This window comes from Pelecanus crispus, chromosome 1 (genome assembly GCF_030463565.1).
Source record: "Pelecanus crispus isolate bPelCri1 chromosome 1, bPelCri1.pri, whole genome shotgun sequence".
NCBI classification, from domain to species: domain Eukaryota; kingdom Metazoa; phylum Chordata; class Aves; order Pelecaniformes; family Pelecanidae; genus Pelecanus; species Pelecanus crispus.
The window spans coordinates 44,789,889-44,813,147 of record NC_134643.1 but is presented as its reverse complement, the minus strand read 5'-3'; the positions used below and the strand labels follow the sequence as shown (position 1 = coordinate 44,813,147).

Sequence of the window (23,259 nt, the reverse complement as noted above, 5' to 3'; positions counted from 1 at the left end):
CAGATGGTGTGCTGTCTCCCTGAGGCAAAGACACAACGTGCCACTCTCTAAGTACAGCTACCGGCAGGTCTGCAGTGAGGTATTGCAGTATCAGAACCAGTTTTCAGAACTGATACAAAAAAAAGAAGAAGAAAAAAAGGTTAGCCTTGCTTGAGTCTTGGCAGCAGGAAAAGCAAGCAGCAAAGAAGTCAAAGCAATCTAATTGTGTCCTCCTTCTCCAGTAAATTACAATTCTAGGGCTATGGCCATTGCAGACTGTAATATGAAGTAGTTAGGCTGGCTGGGTACCTCTACGTTATAGTGTAGCCTGTACTGTACTTTCAGATTCGATAAGCTTGTGAAATCAGTAATGAGTATACACTGAAGGTGGTGGACTAATGATGCTGCACTATATCATCTTTGTGGTTTATAGACTGTTTTAGAGAAACTAGGAAGTGAGCTGAAGGAAGTGCACAGGCAGGTGATCGTCCTGGAATTCATTTGTCTTTCACTGTCACCTGAAGAGAGACACTAGGGTGTTTTTTCATCTGCTTGGTTTTTGCCTAGGTAATTGTTATAAGACTGGTGGTCTCTCTTCTGCTAGAACATTTAGTTAGCCTTCCGCAAGGTAAACGGGTTATATGATTTGGCTGGAATCTATGTCAATGTAACGAAAACTTACCTCTGAGGGGACAGTCCAGCTAAACAAATCAGAAGGTATTTAACAAAAAAAAAAGTAAAAGATGAAAAGAGGAACTGAGTGCCAAAATAAGGTTTGTGAACAAAATTAATCAAGACATCAAAGCACATGAGGAGAAAAAAAAAAAATCTCTAATTGACTATAGAGCAATATCAGGAACCTGATTAATGAACAAAAGGAATCAGAATTGCTCTATAAAGAGCATACATTTCAGCTAGCAGGTATTACTGAGACATCCTGGGAACATTTGCATGACCAGCATTGCTAGAACTGTTGGGTAGATCCAATTTCAGATGAATTAAGTGGACTGAAGGGCAGAAGTTTGACAGGGTCAAAAATTACTGGTCTCGTATCTGGGAAACACAGTGTCTTGGATTCTTACGTATCAGCTATTCCAAGACTTAGAGCTGTAATTGGTGTTCACTTCTGATCATAAAAAAAACAGACTAGAGAACAGGATACACACCATATTACACATTTACTGATAACTTAGAGTTATGAGGCAATAAAGCATTATCATGAGGGCTTTTGCTCTGCATGACACTGCCAATACTAACCTATCTATGTACATTCATATCAAGTCAGATGCGTTCATCCAATCCAAAGGAATTTTGTATTAGGCCTCATCTTGACGTATAATTAGGGTTCAGATCACAAAGCCAGAAACTTGCAATAACATGTGGTGTGTTGGCATCACAGAAAGGGCCTCATTGTGGTCATGTGGATGTGATCACATAGTACAGATGTAATAATGACTTTTTATGTTGGTTTTGTCCAAACAGAATGAGAAATAAAAATATTATTGATAATGAATAATGTTCTTGAAACTGAAAACAAAGTAGAGGAAATGAATCATTTGGAAAAAGTAATTTGAGAGAACTATGTGAACATGACTGGAAACTTAAAATCAACACCAGAAACTGTAATCCCTCTACTTAGATGAAAACAACAATAGCAGAAAAAAATTGGTTAAGAGAAAAAGTGGAAAAATATGCAAATAAAATAATATATATAAAAACATTATTTATGTGTCTGTTTTGTGTATATGTATGTATATCTCTCTATATAAATTAGAAATATTTGTCTTCTAGTATGTATAGTATAGACATATTCACAACATAAACCCTTTCTGATATTTTTACTGATATGAATCAGAAGCAAGGAATGGAGGTACACTGAGAAGGAAGGCAAAAGGAGAAGCAGTCTATTGCAGGAAAGTCTGAGTTACAAATTCATAAAGCAGAGTCTGAACAAAGAAAATTCTAAGAATTAACAGAAATGATAGAATTGTCAATAATCGTAGATACAAGGCAGAACACAGAAGTACATTTATCTGCAGTAGAAAAAGATGACAAATAGTATAATTATGTCATATGATGATAAAATACTTTCTCTCCCAGTGTAATTTAGGATCTTGTTAAACAGCAGGGATTCAATAGGAACAATTTACAAAACAGAATTGTTGTATACAAGAATTTTTCAAAAGAGTTGTGTGAACACTGATCACAGCAAGTTTTAGCAAGCTTAGACTACTTGAGAAATTCTTGTAACTTTAAAAGGAATAAATGGGGCAAACTGAATAGCTCCAGACCCTTCCACAGGACCTCAGCCTCAGATAAACAGTGACATGAAGATACTAGGCATGTTTAAAAACATATGAACATGGGTTGCACACACAAGGTAATACTTACCTGGGTAAATTGTATGGATTTAGAAGGTAGCACTGATACCACTGCCTGGAATAGACTGTCCAGTTCCAAAGCTCAGACTTCAAGATGGAGGCTTATAAACCTGAAGTGGGTCAGAGAAGAACCATGAGATGGTTTAAAGGAGTAAAAAAAAAAAAAAACAAAAAAAAACCAGTTATTGAAAAGATCCTGGGAATTTATTCAATGAGCAAGATAAGAGATGGCATAGTCACAGTTTATGAGTACATGCTTGGGTCTTTCCCAAGACTTTTGAGAAGTGAAAGGTCTTCTGCAGAGTGGGCAGAATGCCTAAATAGGTCCAGTAACTGATAATTGTACTTTAAAGTCATGAGCTTGTGTCAAGCACAAGTAAATATCCACCACAGTTTTGTTGTTATCCCTTATTTGTGAAACTTTTAACAAGCCAGAGTCAGCATGTAGTCAGTTCTGCTTGCACTGAGTCTTCATGCCCACACTGAACAAACTGGTAGAATAAAGTCTCAAATACTTAGCATGGACACAAGACTTTTGGCTGATCTTGCTATCCAGAAGGACAACAGGGAGTCCAAAGTTAGTTTCTGTGTCTAATTAAGGTGAACTGCTGTAACATTACATGCACAAAGTCATAGCAAATTTGATTTTCTGTGATGACAGCTAAACGAAGTTGAAGACTGTGGCTAAAACCACCTGCTGTGTCAAGGAATGTGCATTGCTGCTGCCAAAGTCTACCCAGTCGAGCACTACACAAAGGCACCAGGGGAAAACAGGTGGTGTGAGTCCTGGCTGCCTTTGTGTTATCAATGTTGGACTAGATTTTAGTTTTTTCCTCCTTTAAATCAAATATGCCACAAAAGCAAAAGTCTCATGTCACAGCAACAGGAGGTTTGATCGTCTTTAGCTATCTATCCTCTGATGAGCTGGGGTGGGGGGAGGAGGGAAGGATGAAGAGGGGAGGACACCATCTCTATCTCCACTGAGACACCAGTTCTTCCATGGAGCACATGGTCCAGGAGCAGCAGATGGAGACACGTGCAGGTTTTGCTTTCCTTAATGTGCCAGGCAGCATCCCAGGACTGTATAAGAGCTGTGCTTTGCTATGCTTTCCAGAGTAACAATAAAACATACAGTTTTCACATCTAGATTTGCCCTTTCTTGCCATGGCTAGGCCAGTCATTTTCAGTCAGAACCAATAAAAGGACATAGACACCAATACTCTGCTAAATGGCTAGTGCTGGTGTTCATGTTGTGGGGACTGTGAACATTGTGTTTCAGCATCTCACAATAACTGTACATGGGCCTACTGAAATTGGCAACCTCCTTTTTTTCAGACATGTTATTTCTTTACCCTAACACTTGCATGCTCGTGGCTGAGTCCCTTGGCCCAGCTGTGTTTGTGTAATGCATCCTGCCCATCAAGAACGTCAGGTTGTTAACTCATAATTTGATTCACTGGTTGTCCTCCTCCTTCCCCACTTGTAGTACAGAAATGGGAAATTAAAAGCATTAACTTTTGTTCTCTATTATTGTTCACAGTTTATGATATGCCTATACCACTTTTCTGATCTTTTCTTCCCCAAGAATTCCCTGGCTATCTGACCTCCACTCACATGCTGTTAATAATTTTCTTCTTCTACTATCCTTCTTGAATTGGGATCATCATCATACCAGCTAAATGCAAAGTATTTATTCATATAATACCCCGAGTGTTATTTTCAATTCCACTCCTCAGATTTCCCAACAATACATATGCCTTTTGAATCACCACTCTGAAGTAAGCAGAGGTTTTTCACAGATGGCCAAGTGTTCACAATTAATTGAGAACCTAGCAAGTGTATGAATAACTCCATGTGCTTATTAAAAGCTGAATTACTTAGATTTGCTAATGCATTTGCATTTTTCATTTGCCATTATGTACCCTTTCTTTTTTCTTTTTTTTAAACACTCTGAAGATCTTATCACTTCCATAGTCTTGAGGGGACCACCTCCAGACATTACTATCCAAGTAATGCTGTTACCTGCAATTTTTGACATAGAATCATAGAATCATTTAGGTTGGAAAACACCTTTAAGATCATCGAGTCCAACTGTAAACCTAACACTGCCAAGTCCCACTAAACCATGTCCCTAAGTGCCACATCTACACATCTTTTAAACACCTCCAGGGATGGCGACACAATCACTTCCATGGGCAGCCTGTTCCAGTGCTTGACAACCCTTTTGGTGAAGAAATTTTTACTAATATCCAATCTAAACCTCTCCTGGAGCAACTTGAGGCTGTTTCCCCTTGTCCTTTCAGGTAGTTGTAGAGAGTGATTAGGTGTCCCCTCAGCCTCCTTTTCTCCAGGCTAAACAACCCCAGTTCCCTCAGCCACCCCTCATAAGACTTGCTCTCTAGACCCTTCACTAGCTTCATTGCTCCTCTTTGGACACACTCCAGCACCTCAATGTCTTTCTCATAGTGACGGGCCCAAAACTGAACACAGTATTCGAGGTGCAGCCTCACCAGTGCCAAATACAGGGGGATGATCACTTTGCTGCTCCTGCTGGCCACACTATTCCTGATACAAGCCAGGATGCTGTTGGCCTTCTTGGCCACCTGGGCACACATCTCAATGTTCAACTTATTTCCAGGTCATTAATAATCATAATAAACAGTGATAGTCCTAGATGCTGCCCCTCCTAGATGCAGAGTACATGAGTGTATAAAGCCGTCAGGCTCCCATCTATTTCAGTCACTAAATTTAACTGTAAACTCTTAACATTGAACATTTCTGTTAAAGGTTCACTCATCCATCTCATACACCTTTAAATAATCAAGAAGTATCGATAGCTCTGATCTTGGGAAGCAATTAGTATGTCTTGCAATAAAGCTGAAAATTTGGTAAAGAAAAAGAGAACACCTCAGCTGCAGATGGTGGATTACAGCAAAGGGAAGATGTCTTTGTACAGAAGATGGGAATGTTATCTGTGAGTTCTTCTTACTGGACTGTAGCAAAGAGATATTGAAAAGCAGCATACACAGGAGGTATTGCTGCTCCCACTTGTTCTTTTTACAGCAGAATTTCAGTTGGCTGCAGCTAGCTGCAGTGCATCATTTTACTAAATTAAAGGCACTTTTTATGGGGCCAGACTTAGCTCCTTGGTTTCTTTTCCGAGCCTTCATTCCTATAATCACATAATAATTAAGGTTGGAATTGACTTCAGAGGCGGGCAACGAAGCTGGTGAAGGGTCTGGAGAACAAGTCTTATGAGGAGCGGCTGAGGGAACTGGGGTTGTTTAGCCTGGAAAAGAGGAGGCTGAGGGGAGACCTTATCGCTCTCTACAACTACCTGAAAGGAGGTTGTAGTGAGGTGGGTGTTGGTCTCTTCTCCCAAGTAGCTAGCGATAGGACAAGAGGAAATGGGCTTAAGCTGCGCCAGGGGAGGTTTAGACTGGAAATTAGGAAAAATTTCTTTACGGAAAGGGTGGTCAGGCATTGGAACAGGCTGCCCAGAGAGGTGGTGGAGTCACCATCCCTGGAGGCGTTTAAAAAATGGGTAGATGTGGCACTTCGGGATATGGTTTAGTCTGGTCTACCCTTGATTAGTCTAGAGTGGGCTTGGTAGTGTAGGTTAATGGTTGGACTGGATGATCTTAAAGGTCTTTTCCAACCTAGATGATTCTATGATTCTATGATTCTATGACTTCTGAAGGTTACATCATCCAAACCCTTGCTCAAAGCAGGTCTAACTTAGCAGTTGGATCAGGTTGCTCATGGTCATATCCTTTCAAATTTTGAACATCTCCAAGGATGGAAATCCCATGGCATCTCTTGGCAAGCTCTTCCAGTGTTTCGCCACCCTCATTTTGATCCCTACTTGTCTGGCTTCCTCATTCTACAATTTACCACTTTAGGTGGGAAGAGGACACATGAAAACATAATTTTGTTCCCTTGCTCAGTTTTTACTTCTAAAGACAGAAAAGAATGTAAAATATCCTGCCAATTGAGAACAGCTCTGTAATAGCAAGTACTTCAGATTTCTCTAAACTATTCTCTCAGAAACCTTCCTCTGCTACTAATAACCTCTGTTTCTCAGCTGCAGTGAGAGAACTAGACCCAGACAGGTTCCAGCTGTGCCACCTGGAAACAACAAAGCAGAGACCACTCACCTCTCCACACCATTAACCATTTGAAATCAGAAGGGTGTGATGGGAAAGGCAGTAAAGAAACACTCCCTAGTTTTTAGATAAGGACTGCCGCTCCCACACACTACTTCTGCTTCTGTATGCTCTCCTGTTCCTTCTGTCCTACAGAAGTGATTGTTATCACAGTCCTGGCTATGGCCTTCTTAAATGATAGTTCTTCAGCTGTCACAAAAACATCATGGTGTTAAGCCTAGCCCTTGACATGCCTGCTCTAGACAAGGGTAAAATATCATTTTAGAAAGCATATTTATGTTATATTCTCAAAAGTCACTTACCTTGACCTTCCAAGGTGCTGTCTCTTTTAGGAATACTGGGAACAAAGGAACAAGTCCTTCTCTGAAGGAACACACTTCTTTTTCTCTTCGTTACTCAACTGCTTGGCATCCCAAGAACATGAATAAATAATTTAGACACTGTTCAAGTTTCTCCACATTGAAGCAGATGTGGTTTATCTGCAGCTCCTTCCTCCCTGCCCCCCCCTTTTTTATTTTATTTTTTTAAGATCACAGGTATACCTAAAATCTACAGGTTTCCTGCTGTGGCCTACCTTGGGATGTGCTAGACTTCTTGGATGGGTAAGAGGAAACAATGACAAAGACTTGTGTTAAATATCTAACCCTGGCTGATACACTCCAGCATCCCCAAGGGTCACTCAGTATCTGGGCACTGCTCTTGGCTCAGAGCAATCTACAGCCTACTCAAGACAGCAGAAATGGATGGAGGGACTGGCTACGGATCTGAGACAAGTTATTGACTTTGTATAGGAAAACTTGTTTCCCTAGGTAGGATTCCTACCAGGACAGATGAACTGAGTAGGAAAAAAGCACAGCATTTTTTTCTGTTTAGTATTTTCTTTGTTTGTTTGGGGTCTGGGGGTTTTGGTTTTTTTCTGAGTAGCCATTACATTAATGATCTGAGACCCTTTTTTTTTTTTTTTTTCCCTAACCAAGAAGAAGCTGATGGTCTGGATTCATGTGCAACCATATGTGAACAACACATATAGCTCATCTTTTGTCACAGGTAATTGTGTCATTGCCACCAATAGCATCTCATACTTGGATGTGATCAAAGCATCGATGAAAAGTGGCAGGCTGAAGTGGAACACAAATTACAATCAGCAAAGAGAGTGGAGGGTAAGAGCAGGGCAACAGTTTTTCTTGCTTTTGTCACCTGTCAGCTGGACTAAGGCCCTGTGATACACCTGAGCATGAAGTCCACAGCCCTAGAAAACCCCAGGTAATGTGGAGCACTATAGCTACATTTGTCAGCACGCCAGGATGCTGCATATGTAGCAAACCTCTCTCTGAGCTCCATACAGGCTTTCCATAGCATTTAGAAGAAAGCTAAACACATTGATATAATCAAAATGATCAAATGCTGGAGAAGCTGTGTCCAAGCCATATTAAAAAAAGCCACTCCCCACATCTGAGAGGAAGAGAGTCCTCAACATCTCTGTGCATTTGGTGCACAGGACCTCTGTGAGCGGGGTGGGTCCTGCCCATGCAAGCCCCAGTGGGAGCCTCACACTGTGATGGAGCTCCTCACCTGCTGCTGCCTGAGACCCACCTCAGAAGCCATGCATTTAGAGAAAGACAAATGAAAATGTCTTCAGTAAACAAAACATTCTTCTGCCCCTGCTCCTCCCCGTGGGGGAAGGATTACAATACAAACAGGACATAACAGATGTTTGGGTTGGGTTAGATGATCTCTCAAGGTCCCTTCCAACCCAAAGCATTCTATGATTCTATGATCATTATACATAAGTGCTCAGGTGCTCTCAATATAGCATCAGAAAAACATATAGATTAAAACATAAAATAGCCTTCTCTATTCCCTGTCTGCTTCTGCCATTTTATCGCCCCTCTGCTCTTTTCTCCCTCACCTCCTCTGCGTCTGCCATGGGAAAGTGGAATCCTGCTTGCTACCCAGCACAAACATTGTCAGCCTGCTCTCACCTTTCTTCTTCAGCCCTCTGCTCCATCTACAGAGGAGACATTGGTAAGGAAGTTGGCAGCAGTGACATGCAATGGTGTTACCCTGCCACAGCATTGCTTAATGTGCCTTTCTTCAGTTGACTCAAAAGGAAACACTTATTTTGGGTTACCTATCAAATGTTCGGGTAAGGTCTAGCTAACCTGAGTGTTTCATTAGCTGTACCGCTTCAACCATCACTCACATTGCGTGAAACACTTACCGGTCTGTATTTCTAAGCATAACACTCCACATGGCTGCAGGGACGATTTTGCAGGGGGAAGGAGGATTTGTTTTCCACCCAATTATTGCTTTGCACCTCATGCCCCCCAAAGTAAATGGAAATTATTGCAGCCATCTCAGGAATGCTGCTGCTGCCATCTCCTGAGAAAAGCTAGGCTGAGCATGTTTAATGGAGTTACAGAAGCTGCTGCTGCTGCCAGAGCATCTGCCCAACTTTGTCCTAGTAAAATGGAGTCTTTTGACTGGACTAGACTAGTCTGTAAACAAGTTATCTCTAAGATTACTGGTATCAAACTAAAAATACAGGATCCAAAAATATATGTCTAGCAGTCGCCTGGAAATCTCATTTGCAGACATAACATTAAATCACAGTATATGAGGTGATTAATCTTCTCTGCTTTCCAAAGGCACACAGGAAATCCCATCTCTACCGAGCCATGGAGGCCTCCAAGTCCAGCTAACTGGGAGAGCTGAAATTTGGAGGTCAGAGACATAAATGCTGTTGGGACTCTAAGCTGAAATTCTTACCCTTGTCACATTTAACCCTAAGCACAGAGATTTTGAGGAAAAGTGTCACAAACTACCATAAATTTAAAGAGTATAAGGAATAATTACAAAGTCTAGTCTAGCAGTCTTAACTCACTATTGAAAATAATACAGTTCAGGCTCTTTAGTCACTTAGGTAACACCAACAGCCCCATGAAATCCACTTTTCTAAAATCCCCAAATCCAATGATTTTTTTTTCTCTCCCTTTCTCCATATGTGAACATATGACTGCGTATGTTCTTACAGACAACAAAATGTTTTGTATTTTCTAGGAGCAATTATGTGGGTCTAAAAGGCTTTCCCAACATCTTCTTTTTCAGTTATTGAAAGCAGTATCTGACACGACAACAGTTCAAAAAATATTTTGAAGCTATGTATTCTATGTATTCTACACATCCCCCTCCCAAATAAAGGACGATAGATAATAGGAATGTCAATCAGTTCTAGGGCTTTCTTCATTAGCAGCATCTTGAGACACAGGTCTATGCATGAAGCTGTGCTATATTGTCATCCACACCCCGCTGCCATTAATAAGAGTTCTTTCCCATTCATTCCTTAACAATAATGCTTGTCCTGACCTTTGTAAAGTACTTTGAGATGATGCTTCAAAAGCACTAAGCAAGTACTAAATAATATTATCTGATTATTGTAACTCCAGTGACAGCTACGGAAAAATGTTTTCTGTGTTTGCCCAGACTACTTAACAAATATCACTATAGTAACATGACTATTTCTAATTTTCTTCCAAATTGCCAATGAGGCTTTGATTCACTTTCAAGATGAGATGTTTCTGTTTGTACTTTCTAAAATGGAATCAAAATTCCACCATTTTTTTACAGTGAAAATTCACCTTTCTTGGTCACAGAAGTGTCAGTGCAGATAGCCTTCTTTTCCTCAGGCAAGCAATAAAGAAAGAGAATAAAACTCCTTTGAAAAAAACTCAGTCTGAGAGCTGAAGAAGAGTTTTGGAGTCTCTGCTCCCACTTTTCTATATCCTACCTGACTGCGTGTCTCCCATTTTACATCCCACAGAGTCTTCCCCTAGGCTACAAAATACAAGCTACTTAGTTTTGGCAGAGTACTAAAAAAACAGTGAAAGGATGTTTTTTAACTCAATATTTCTCGGTCAGCAGAGAGGGTGGTAAATGGAAATGGACAGGAGCACTGAGGAGCCATGGCCTCGCAAAGTCATTCAGCTTTTTGACTGCAAACATATTGCCACGGGTAAGGTACGGGGCTTCTTCCCAGAGCCTGCTGTCCTCTCCTGCTGCTGCAATGGTCTTACCATGGCGCTGGCAGAACAGCCAGCGCTCAGGCAGCGACCGGGAAGGGGTGTCACCGGCTGGATTGCTATCGCTGCACACTGCTCAGCTGTGACAGCATATGCTCGGCCTTCAACGCCAGAAAGGGACACGGTGCTGCCCTTGCACGTTCTGAGCAGCAAGCAGCCTCCTGGGGCGTGAGGAGATGGACAAGTGAAACGTGCCAGGGAGAGAAGGGGATCCAAACCGAGCGTCAGCGGGAACAGCAGTGAGAAGAGGAACACGGACAAGAAAGGCAAAGGAGGAAGAAGGGATGCGCTAAATAACAGCAGGACAGAGAGGGGAGAGGGCAAAATGCAGAGGGAGAGAAAAGACCTGTGATGGTGTCAGGAGGTATTTTCTTATCTAAAAAGGATCCAAGAGGAAAAAAAAAAAAAAAAAGAAAAAAAAAAAGGCTAAAACCCAAGTGCCTGGAGTTCTCTAGGCATGTGCCTTCCCTGTTTTGGGAATGGCAGTTCCCAGAGCAAGCTGCAATGTCTGCGTCAGCAAAGCAAATCTGACTCTGCTCTGCAGCTAACATTGCCACTGCAGCCTAAACAAACTGTTAAGGAACCTGCCTTAACACCAAAAGCTGGTTTCATATACAAATGACCTTTACAGGAAAGTCACCTCTGTGTGTGCCTCTGTGTGTCTGGAATAATTTCAGTAAAAGCTTATCTAATAAATTCCACTAGAAAGAAACGCTTCATGCTCTCATTCCAGAAAGTGTAAGTGGTTTTGCTCATGTTGTCCAGAACAGATCAGAGCAAAATGCTTTGTCCCCTGCCATCTTCCTCAATTCCTAACAGTTTTAAGACCATCTTCAGTTTTAGGAGGCGTTCCTCCATGGGAGTTGAGGGCAGGATCGGTATTTCCCCAGCATCAGAGGGATGCCAGGAAAGCCCACCCACTCTGGCTGCAGCGGGAACGTTCAGGGCTGCCAGGGCAGCCAGGAGCTGGAGCCCTGCAGCAAGCCTTTTTGGCTCTGCAGCAAGAAGCTTCATGCTGTGGAGCGTGAACAAACTTCACCAGAGCCGCAGACCTCCGTAATGCCGCTTCTGAAGCAGCTGCCTGGTCAGCTGGCAGGAAACAATGCCAAAAATAGCCTCTGCTTGTGGTACATCCAAAGTTTATTTACTCTGATATTCTTTGGTGCATCATTTTGGCTTCAAAGGACAGCCTTGTTAGTTGGATGCTTCCTGACCAGCTGTGGTTTGATATTCAGCAGGTCTGCTAACAAGACTGAGGGGAGAGAAGCAGCAGCAAGGGGATTTTTTGTAAACATGAATAGGCGAATGAACCAGAAACCCCTTCTCCTCTTTATCCTGCTCCCCCAGAGGAAGGACAAGAACAGTACTCAGGATTCTTGAGAAAGTGTGGAGGTTTCTGTGGGTATAGGTGTAATTTCTGCTCACCATCGTATGTCCCTGATCATTAGGCAGAGTTTCAATATAACTTGGCCTTTAAAGCGTGGATATTTGTTCTAAGGTTCATATTGAGTTTCAGCCCTACATTTTATCTTTTGATTACTGCACAGTTCAGAAAACCCACAAATATCTTGACACCTGGTAAAATAATGTTAGGATTAACTATAAAAGTTACCCATCTGATTCTGATATACAGCAAGGGATGGTAACAGCTAAATGATACTGATATTTTTCCAGTATGAAAGATTTCTTCCAGCATACCCTCTAGCATATGCTACAGCTTATCTATCTTCCTCTAGGTGGAGTAACCTCTCTATTGTCCTGCAGCTACAAATAGGCACTTAGGTTTTATTGCTAGCAGCTGCTCCACTCCAGAAAAGGAGGAGATCTCCCTCCATTCTGATTAGCAATATAGTCTGAAGGTTTTATTCAACTTCAGAGAACATTACAACAGGCAACATGGCACGCTACTAAATGCTGTGTCTCAGCATGCAATTAAATGATAATTCTTGAGTGTAATATTCTGCACAATTGCTCCAAACAATGTTCAGCTGAATCTTGTAGCAGTTAGTTGACCATCTTATCCTCTAAAGAGTGGTTTATGGAAGAATGAATTGCAGGCAGTGAAGTCCAAGTGAGGAATGCACTTCACATGCTTAACGCTATATTCAGGACAGAAATGAAAGAGCATCACTTACTTGGAACACATAGTAAGACTAAACATGTTCTTCAATGTCAGAGACCCTTAAGCTAGAGATGAAATTTACTGTGTGGAGATGCAGTTTGTTATATAGGCTGGTAGTCTAAACCAAGGTATTAATGAACTCTCAAACAAGCAGTATAATTTTACACTTGGAAAGATAATTTGTTTTTACAAGAAAACTATTTATAAAGTATTTGCGACACATTGGCACTACCAAAGCAGTAATACAAACACATTAAGTAATAATGAGACTAATCACAGCAATTACTAGTTTTCTTACATAGCTTTTAGATTTTGTATTTCCACTAGATGAAAAATACATTTTCCCTGTAATAGTAATGTTAGTTCAGTTAAGATGCAAGATTTTGCCTCCAGCATCACTTTCTCCAGCCACAATCAAGAGTCAGTACCGCTAGTCCAACACAGTGCCATTAGCTTGACCTGGATAAGCAGGGACAGGGTACACTAAAGATCATGACAGTTATATGAAGAGTGCAGTAATGATGGAGCTAAATTGTTCATTCTGCCACCCAAGTATTTCTGGTAGCTCAGGGATTGCTGTACAGAAACTGTAGCTCGCTATTGTATGTAGCCTACATGAGCGGAACAGCTAAGCTGCATTAAGAGTCGCACTGAAGAGTTTTTTCAGTCTGTGTATGTCTTTTCATTGCACTTGTGGAGTGCAGGACACGGGATTCGCTGGATGTATTTTAGGCGCATTGAATTATCAGTGCTAGAATAGAGTTCACTAGTCTAAATGACTTAGTTCACTAAGTCTGGTCTGGTCATACAGCTAATATATATTTTGTCTATTTCTTTGTTCTTTTAGAGCCATCAATTTATGGCATGATAAAATCATTAGTGCTGGTTATGTGTCACCATGTAAATGCTTTATTTTTTACACAGCAGTTACCAGGTGCCTTTTCTTTCAGTTTTGACTTTTAATTGTCAAGATGCACTTTAGTTTCCTAAATTATGTAGTCTGATTTAATAAAAACTGCTTACAAAACAAGTAAATACACTGACAAAGGCAAACCATTATTTAATTTATGAAATTTGTTACTAAAACCAGGACTTTACCTCACTCAGTGTGCTCACTCATTGCTACTTATCAATGTTTGATTAAGGTTGCAATTGAACAAAGAACAGTAAATGCAATTTAGTGTAGAAAGGCAAGGTCACATGGCCTGGATCTTAGTTAATTTATCTTTTATGACACATTCTATTTTCCACTCTGGTATTATATACCCAGCAATACATTTCTGCCATGATAGTGCATCTGTAGCTCTTGCATTGCCAGACTTAGTGGTAGCATTTAATTTGTGTGACATTATTCAGTTATCCAGGAAAAGTAGTGCATGCTGAGAAACACAGTGGCTATTTAATGATAGCATAAAAAATGAGTTCTTGTAAGCAAGAGCAATGTCTCAAGTACTTTTCTAAACCCACTTTTCTTTCTGAGGCTGCACTATCCCATTCCTGTTCCTGTCCTGTGAACTTGGGCATTCACCAGGCAGGTCTCCAGATGAAGGCTAACAGGTAGGTATGCTGAGACAGTAGACACAGAACGAGTTTGACAATTAAATTTCATATCTTTTCCCTTAAGTAATGGCAGCTGGGTAATGTGCAAAGACTGCAGCACTGAATTATACAAAAGCCACACTGAGATCACTAAAGTCATCTGCTCTATTCCCCTTCCTGTGCAGATCAGCTCTACATATGTAATTTTCAACAGAAACTAATCTAATCCGTCCTTAGTGACCTATAGTGATGGAGGAGCCATGTAACTCATCATATATTTCCTATAATATTATACACACATGGTTTTAAGTGGCATTCTGATATTCATACCCACGTTAAGTGGAATACAAATATACCCATGATATAAGTGACCCAACAATGTAGCTGTCAAACAGAAATCTTCAGGGAGGGTCCTAGCAGGATTAAACAGGGGTTCGTTCTTGACAAAATGTGACTTACTACCTTTACCTACAAACTGAAAGATGAAGTAAGATGATGGTTAGCAGTTTTTGGAAGTCAGGGAAGCCTGTGGAGTGGTGCCGATTGTAGAGAATGATCTGAATCGTTTGGTAGGGTGGGCTGATTTGAATATCCTGTTTTAATACAGATAAATCTGCAATCATACATCTAAGGAACAAAGAGCATAGTTTATACAGATAGGACTGGACAAAGTATTTCAAAATGATGCAACATGAAAAGAAGTCAGGGTCTTAGTAGATAATTAACTGAACATGAGCCTGCAGTAGGATGATGCAATTAGAGAGTGAATGTCAGCCCTGAAGCCTAAGCAGGGAAAATATGAAGTGGGAGTAGGAAGGTGATATTAATTCTGTTTATAGCAAAAGTAAAATCATCACAGGAATACTGTGTGCAGTTCTCATACCCACACTTTGGAAAGGACTCTGACAAATCAAAAAGTAGTCAGAAAGTCCTGCAAAAAAATGCGTTGAGGTCTGAAAGGCATGCCTTACCATGAAAAGCTAAGAATGAGCAAGCTGCTTGTCTTACCAAAAAGAAAAGCAAGGAAGGCTGTTACTTAAATGTAAAAGATGTTTTTGATTGTGGTTGGCTTTTTAGTATAGGAGGAAAAGGCATAACAAAAGACAGTGTGGTGTATTTTTCTCTTCAAAAGAAGGAGATATGTAAGATTTAACTGCAAAGAAAGCCCTTAAAAAACAAACCCACCCAGTAAATAATTAGCCACATTGACAACGAGGTGCTGGATCTTCTACTCCGTACTGTTACGTCTAAAGGTCTTTCCAGGGATATGACAATTTCAGGAGAAACTGCAGACCTGCTGCTGAGACCTATAGCTGAGGTGCTACAATTTGCAGGATCATAATGTTCTCTTCCAGCCTCAAAATTTGTGTTTAGCTGACTAACATAATCCTACTTTCTTTCTTTGAATTCTGGGAAATCATATTGATATATACTTGCTGAGGAAGTGGCCCTAAGTCCTTCAAGTTTGAAAATAAGGCATAATACTGCACCAGTTTTGTACACGTTTACCACCACTGAAATCAATATCCTTGTATTTGAAGATAATCTTGAGAACAGGGAGACTGTAAGTTGTTTCTGAACTGCACAACCTGTTCCCACCATGGAAAGAGCCATTCAAAAATCATGCTGAATCACTGGAATGAGAAACAGTACCTAATTTTGTTTCTACAGAGATTAGTTCTGCGGAACACAGAAAATTACATCCTTCAGTTTGTCATTTTGTTTATATGTTTTTATATTTGAAATACTATCTAACCGTTAAGTGGTCCTGACTGCAAAAACACCAGACCGTGTTTTCAATAAATAATTCCACTTTAATGGCAAAGTAATAATTTAGACAGATACAGTGCGCACACCTGCAAAAAAATATACGCAAGCTGGTTTACAAGCTAGAGGAACAATAAACCAATAGAAAATACATCATCCAGTTAAGTCCGATGACACCAAATACTTATTATTAGGGCTTTACAAAGACTACAAAACTTTTCAGATGATTTATTTCACTGTTTCTGTCTATTTACATGATATGTTACATCAAAAATGTACAAAATATAAAATGTGTACAGACAAATGTTTCACAAACAATTTCTGAGTTGTAAACTAGGTGGACTCACTGAGATGTATTGCAGGAAGTTTTCTATATGTGATATTGTGTGTTTGTGTGTTAAATATGGCAGGAAAAGATTTGCAGGTTTGCTCAGAGCACAGGTACAGGAAAGAGCAGCTTTCCTCTAGTTCTTTGAGTCAGTCAAGGTGTATGCGCTGATGTTTTGCAACAGAAAAGGATCCAGATTTGGGGGGCATGATGTCGGTCTGACTGAATCCTACATGCATAAAAACAGGTAGAGTTTTATTAGGGCAACAGCACCGTGTAGGAACCTCTAGATTCAGTGATGCAGCTCAGTGCCATTTGGAAACTGCATTGATTTATCTTTGTTTTACAGCAAGTGACCACAGGGTGGCCATAAAATGTTAATAGCACCAAATACACATCCTGAAAGGTAACATCCATGGAGGTGTACTGTACATGTCTACACAATGCCAAAGCCCTTAGATACCGTCTTGTTTATATGCACCTATTTTAACCAGACGCCTCTTGTGGTAGAAGAGCGTTTCCGATTATTCTGAGCAGTTTGAATGCAATCTGGTTGTAGCCTGCCGTGACATATGCACGTAAAACATTATCAATTTTTTTCCCCCCAAAATGTATTGGCTTCGTATAGATATTGAAACATGCTCACTGTAGCATTGATAGCTCCTGCATAGTCATAACAACTGTAAGTACAGGACAAACACACCAGGTAATAACAGCTTTTAAGGTTTGCATTCTGTATTTGTTTGCAACATACAGGAAATCTCAGCAAGTGAAACATCTCGTAACACCAACAGAATAAAATACAATTTTGTTTGTTTGTTTTCGATTTGATTTGTGCAAGGTTTTTTTTTTTCTTTTGTTCCCCCCCCCCCCCCAATATTTACAATACCCACCCAGTAGACTGTGCAAAACCAACCCACTTTTACAGTATAAACTCTTCCTCTTCCACAGTGGACATCACTGCTTCAGTGTTCTTTTATGCTGAATTCTTCATGTACAACAATAGCAATCAAAACAACATGCTAAAACTAGAAAAAGGAAAAAAAAACCCAAAACATATATTTGTGCTCATGCTGCATCAAGTGCATCCAGCTCTGCTGGATAAGAATTCAAAACATCTGTCCTCCAAAAACTCCATTCCAATGGACCAAATGGATTTGAGCCGATTTTCTCAGCATTTAGGTGGCAGTGGAAGTGGGTTTGGGTTCCTTGTGTATTTCTGAGGGTAGGCAGAGCAATCTATTCACAAGATAAAAATATTATATAGCAACTGTTCTTTCTCCTATCCATTTCTTTAAAAAATCATGATATACAGATATGAGGCTACTGTGTTAACTGACATTTTCTCATTAGTAAATGAAGAAAAAAACAGTGTAAATTACCAATGGTTTAGGAATTAAACCAACTGTAAAACTGTTCTAGAAATCTGTTTTAAGGCAGTGAGACAGCACCATAAGAAATGTTCCTTCTTTCACTGAAAAGGCTCAAACACATGAAGCCCTAAAAAGCCTTTAATCAGTGTTGGTTAATAATTGGTATAAAACTGTTGTTAAGGAGTGGGCAGGTGGTTAAAAAAGACCTTTGTGGTAAAAACAACTTTATAAAACCTGTGACTCGTGTACTAAAAACTTGGTGGAGTGCATCACCGTGACCATGGCAGTTAGAATTAAATTGGCACTTATCCAGCATATCACAGTCATGTTTTCTTGTGATTGCACAATACTGTTTGTGCTTTCTGAGTTACTCTCATCATCTTTGACTCATTTTGGAATGGGCAGTAGCGTACAACACAAGCACCACTGCAGTCCTGCGACCAGCACCATGTGGCACAAAAGAGGTTAGAAGAGAATTAGAAGACCGCATTGTTCATGCAGCGCCTCAGGGTAAACTAAAGGAAAAAACCAAAAGAAGTTGCACTGTAAACTTGTACAGAGAAACAGAGACACACAGAGAGAGACAGAGAGAGAGAGAAAGAGGAAAAGGGGAAAAAAAATTCCAGTTTGGCTAACACGTGTGCAATCTGCTTAGATGCCCTTGGTCTAGGGCCCTTTCCAGTTGACAAATGGAGTCTCACTTGGCTCCATAGGTATTGAAATGCCTTGAAATTAAACTAATTCAAGCTTTCCACTTCAATTTTTCTTCCTGACTTTGCAGAGTTAGGTCTCCTGCCTACCTACAACACACCATTCTCACTCAGGGACCTTGGCTTGCTGCTTTAATACTGGCAGTGGTCTAGTGGAAACAGATTTTACCATAATCCTCCACCAAGGTTTGTCCCTTTCAGAGAGTTGATTCAAGGGATGAATCCAAAATGTCGTCATGGTGGCTGGTGCTATCACTGTCACAGCTTTGTGCGCTCGAGTAGTTGGCTGCCTCTTGAAGCCTCATTAGCATATTCATCTGAAAGAAGAAAGCAATGTTTACATAATCTTGTCTCATTTAATGCTGCAGTGACCGTGTTAAAATTTAATTAAGCTCCCTTGCTGTATGAGGTGTGCTGGCATCTAGCTGAGGGGACCATGCAAAAAGATTTCAGAAAGGGCAGCGTGTCAGCAGCCCCTCCTGGCACCCTTTTCATTGCCTTCTGGTCTTTAAATAGAAGTTTAAAGGTCCAAAGAGACAGAGGGATACAATGGAGCTGCCTGATAACTCTCTTTAATTCAGGGGTGAGACCGGCTGCAGCTGCAACACCGGCAGGGGAAGGAAGCCATATCACAGCTGGACATCTGGGCCTGTATTTGGAGACAGTCAAGCTTCCAGATAATTTTTGGATGGTGTAGACACACTACATTGGAAAAGCAACTGAAAACATAATCACACTAACATACCCCCTCTGCAAGAGAGAGATGGGGAGAGAGTGAGACAGGGGTGGACCGAGGCCAGCTGCTTCATAAAAGAGTCCCATCTGCTGTCAAGGGGCTGACCTCAGCAGGGGAGCAGCAACAGATCCTCCTACCCAGGAGAGGAGAGCCCCCACATAATTTGGGGATTATTAGAACCCAAAGCCCATCTGAAAAATCGTCAAAAAAAGCAGCATTAAGCCCCAGAAAATTACTTGGATGCTTGATGCCTAACTCTGTGTAATGATCAGGATTTTATTTATAAAACATCCGCTTCTGCCAGCATGCTCAGGGCTGCAAGCGATGTTGACATTGCTGCAGTGTTTTTCAAGGAACAAATAGACTGTCACTACAAAAAAACAGGCAATGAAAAACCAAAGAGAAAGAGGTATTCTTGTGTGTTTGTGTGTCAAGCCCCTTTTTCCAGTTTGCTCAGGAATCCTTACATTTCTACAGTTTCAACCTGCACATCTTGTAAAGTTTCCTCTAGGCACTGAACAGCGTTCAATACTCTTTAATGCTACCAGGTAGCTTTTGCTGAAGGTTTAATAGGTATCCATATTTGAGAATACAGGATATTGAGAATACGGAGGGTGTGCGGTACAGCATGCATATGAAATGTCCTGTTTCCCCAAGCACGACGTCTGTCTCCCCGTGAGCTCCACCAGAGGCAAGGGCAAGCCCTCCATTCACAAATTTCAACCTCTAATAACTAGTCAGGTACAGATAGAGATGACTGCGTGCAGGGAGCAAGGGTGACAGGACACTGAACTTGAGCTGCCCAAGTATTTTGACCTCAGTGGAGGTGATGCATACGTGCTGGAAGCCTGGCCAATACACTCACTGGCAGCCCAAGTCACAGGGTCAAACAATCACCCCAAAGCTTATGCACTGGGAGACAGGGGATCAGATGAGGTGATTTTCTACACTTCTTTAGGATGCAAAGTCTGGTTTTGGATACCAAACACTTTAGTGAGGCTGAGTCGTCATTTTCTTAGCACTGATAAGAGTTAAATGCATTTTCCTCTGAGAAATTCCCTTTTCCACGGGCTGCCTGTATTCTAGAAGTTCTCTAAAATGCTATTTTGAATTGTGATAAAGGCAGTCTATAGAGAAAGCACTACACAAGAATAGCAGTTAAATATATGCAATTTAATAGTCCATTATCAGAGAGGGCAATGGTAAACCCAAATGTCTGGGATCATATTTAAATAAAACAATACATGGCGTTGAGGGAAATCAACTTCTTATCTTTCAATGCCACCACACTTCTATTCCTTTTACATCAAGATTGTTATACAGTCATCACTTATCTTGAAATGTTCTGAGGAATGGGAGGATAGCTGTCTAATTTGCATTTCCACTAAATTCTCTATGACAGTCAAGTTAGATAATGTGAGTTTCTCAGTCCTTCATTTGTAGAACGGAGATGAAGGACTGCCGAACCTGGATGCCTAGAATAAACTGATTTTAGAATATAGAACCTGTTTTTAGAATAAACTGATTAATAAGTTGCTGAAGAGTGGCACCCAAACATTATAATGATGAAGACCACATACATTTCTGGGCAGATGGGAAATGCAAACAATTTAGGGGCATACTAACTTGATGGTGATGCCTGCCCTCCTGCTAGATTTTCCTTTTATTTTCAATCTTTTTAATAAATTATAGTAGGATTAATTTCAAAAGCCCATTTTGGAACAGGTATGCAGTAAGTTTTTTACTGTACAGTGTACAATTTCATGTGACAGTAAAGTACATACTGAAACTCCTTTTCGCCAAAGTTTAAATCTTACCAAGGGATCCCCCTCTGTATCAGTCTGTGGAACATGCTTCGAGGTTGTTCCTTCCTTTGCTGATGCATAACCTTCGTAACCAACATCTTCTGGTCTTAACTGAAGCAATGATGGCCACTCATGCTGTAGGGATGCAGAGCTCCATGGATAGGTATCAGCTACCCACTTGGAGGGATCCTCCCAGGGTGCCCTTTTACCGTACATCTGCATTATGGATATAACACAGGTAAGTATCCTACAGAGTTTTCAGCACCAGTTGTAACAGCAGGCAAAAGTCATCAAAAACATCTAAATCATTTTAGTAAGTGGTTTGCTTTCAAATGTGCTCAGCACTCGGATATGATTAGACATACAAAAGACCTCATCTCCATTAATGCTCCTTCAATACTCAGAGTGGCTGCAAGTTGAAAAGCTTTCCATAACTAGAGATACTTGTAGGCAACTGTGGGAGCCACAAGTTTTTGATACAATGCGAAATAAGACCTTTAGGTAACTTGCTTAAGGCGCATCAGTGAAATTAACTCAGACCTATCTAAAACATTCAAGTTAATTGGATTTTGTTTGAAGTGAATTAGGAAGTGCCAGTACAGATTGTTCTCTTGTCCTAGAAAAATGTGTCCACACCTTAAGTTTGAGATCTTTCACAAGGTTAAGAGAAGAAATTAATAAAGGATAGGTTTTCCCTTCTATGAAGCACAAAAATGCTTACAAACCTGGAAGGAGGGCAGAGGAAGGAAGAATGAGAACATTGTAAGTTTAAGAGGTCTGGTAGCTTCCTCCCTAAAATGCACCCTTCCCCACATTGCTGTTCACAAGCAACAAGTTAACAGAGAGCCCCTTGGTTGCTGCTTTGCAGATTTCCTTTAGCTGTGACAATGACACATTGGGACGGGGAGCCAGTTACCAGGACTTTCTGTGATTTCTCCTAGCTTAAACAGCCTCACACAATCCAAGGAGCAGCATAACATTGGCAGGGCATACACTCATGGAGTATTTAGATGGGCTGCACTCCTAAAGGGAGTAAAACAGTGAAGGATTTTAGTGCTAACGCCAGGGAGATGAGCTGTGCTTATCACTGCAACACCTGCTCCCAGGCACTTGCTGAATCCGGAGCTCCAGGTTAGGCAGCCAAGTTCCCTATATTATGCACAGAGATATTCAGACTCCTTCTGCCTTACACCGAGGCTAGGCTGCTATAACAGGGATCTGCCTAAATAAGCCAAGAGGGAATGTTTCTCAGGGAGGTAGCAGGCTAACTCCAGGCAGTAGGCAGCACTTCCCCTCAGCTGAGATTAACAGTGATTAAATCGTTTCTGGAATCTGGAGCAAGGCTTGTAAATTCTGTGTCTGACAAGTGAGTTTGCAAAGTACCAGGCTAGAAAGACATTTTCTACCCGTCCCTGGTTCCAGGAACATCTAATTATATCATATAAAAGATTTCTGTTTATTATTAATAATGTTATTCTATGGAAGCCATCCAAAGCAGCTTAAAAACTGGAATGGTTCATGAAACAACATATTTTCTTCTATATGCTGCCATCTTCTGCTCCAGAATTGAAGTTTTCATTTAAGTAGGTACCCTGTATACTTGGGAAAATATAAGCATGAAGAATATCATTGTATTTTTATAGCTTGTCTAAACAAGAGCTGTTAATCTCATTGTGGCTGTTCTATCAGATGTTTGGCAGCTTTTTGCACAAGGCATGAACACCCTGTAATTCCCAGAGAGACGAGTAGTTTTAGGAAAGTGCGAGATATTCAACAGGCAAGATTCTAAACGTCCTTCACATCAGTATGTCACTATGTCAATACAAGGTGATAAAGAAACCGCAGCTGCTTACACAGTTCTTTGACTAGTCCATAACAATCCCCTTTGCACTGTGCAGTAATTTCTTTCAGTGTCATGTGTGGCAAAAAACTGCCTTTCCACAAAGCATCTTTTCAGAGGACATAGAATTGCAGTGCATAAAAGAAAAAGGGAGAAAGCCAAATAAAGATTGCAAAAAAAAAAAAGAAAAGGATTAACTTCAAGATTTAGGTTTGCTCCAAAGATGTGGAACGGTCTGAAATCTTAACCTATATGGGACAGCTTACAGTGTTATCTACAGCAAATGTATTTCTAGCCTTCCTCCTATTAAAGTAGAAGAAATTTTAATAGTTCACTAACAATCAGTGGAATTCCTGCTAACCTACAGCTCTGGAGAGGACAGGATAGGGGGAACCATGAAGCACTCTGATCTGATGGCACTGTTACCCAAAATG

General features: G+C 40.7%; 1 protein-coding gene across 3 annotated transcripts in view; it reads right to left on the bottom strand.

Moving 5' to 3' along the window:
• Nucleotides 1-18,641: 18,641 nt before the first annotated feature.
• The window catches only part of NAV3 (neuron navigator 3), a 273,398-nt gene continuing 268,780 nt past the window's right edge, over nucleotides 18,642-23,259 (bottom strand). For all 3 annotated transcript variants that reach the window (XM_075728018.1, XM_075728019.1, XM_075728020.1), the window contains 2 exons: nucleotides 20,998-21,201; nucleotides 18,642-18,761 (listed from right to left, as the gene is read on the bottom strand). In XM_075728018.1, coding sequence (XP_075584133.1) covers nucleotides 18,642-18,761; nucleotides 20,998-21,201 — 324 coding nt within the window. The remainder of the gene's footprint in view (nucleotides 18,762-20,997; nucleotides 21,202-23,259) is intronic.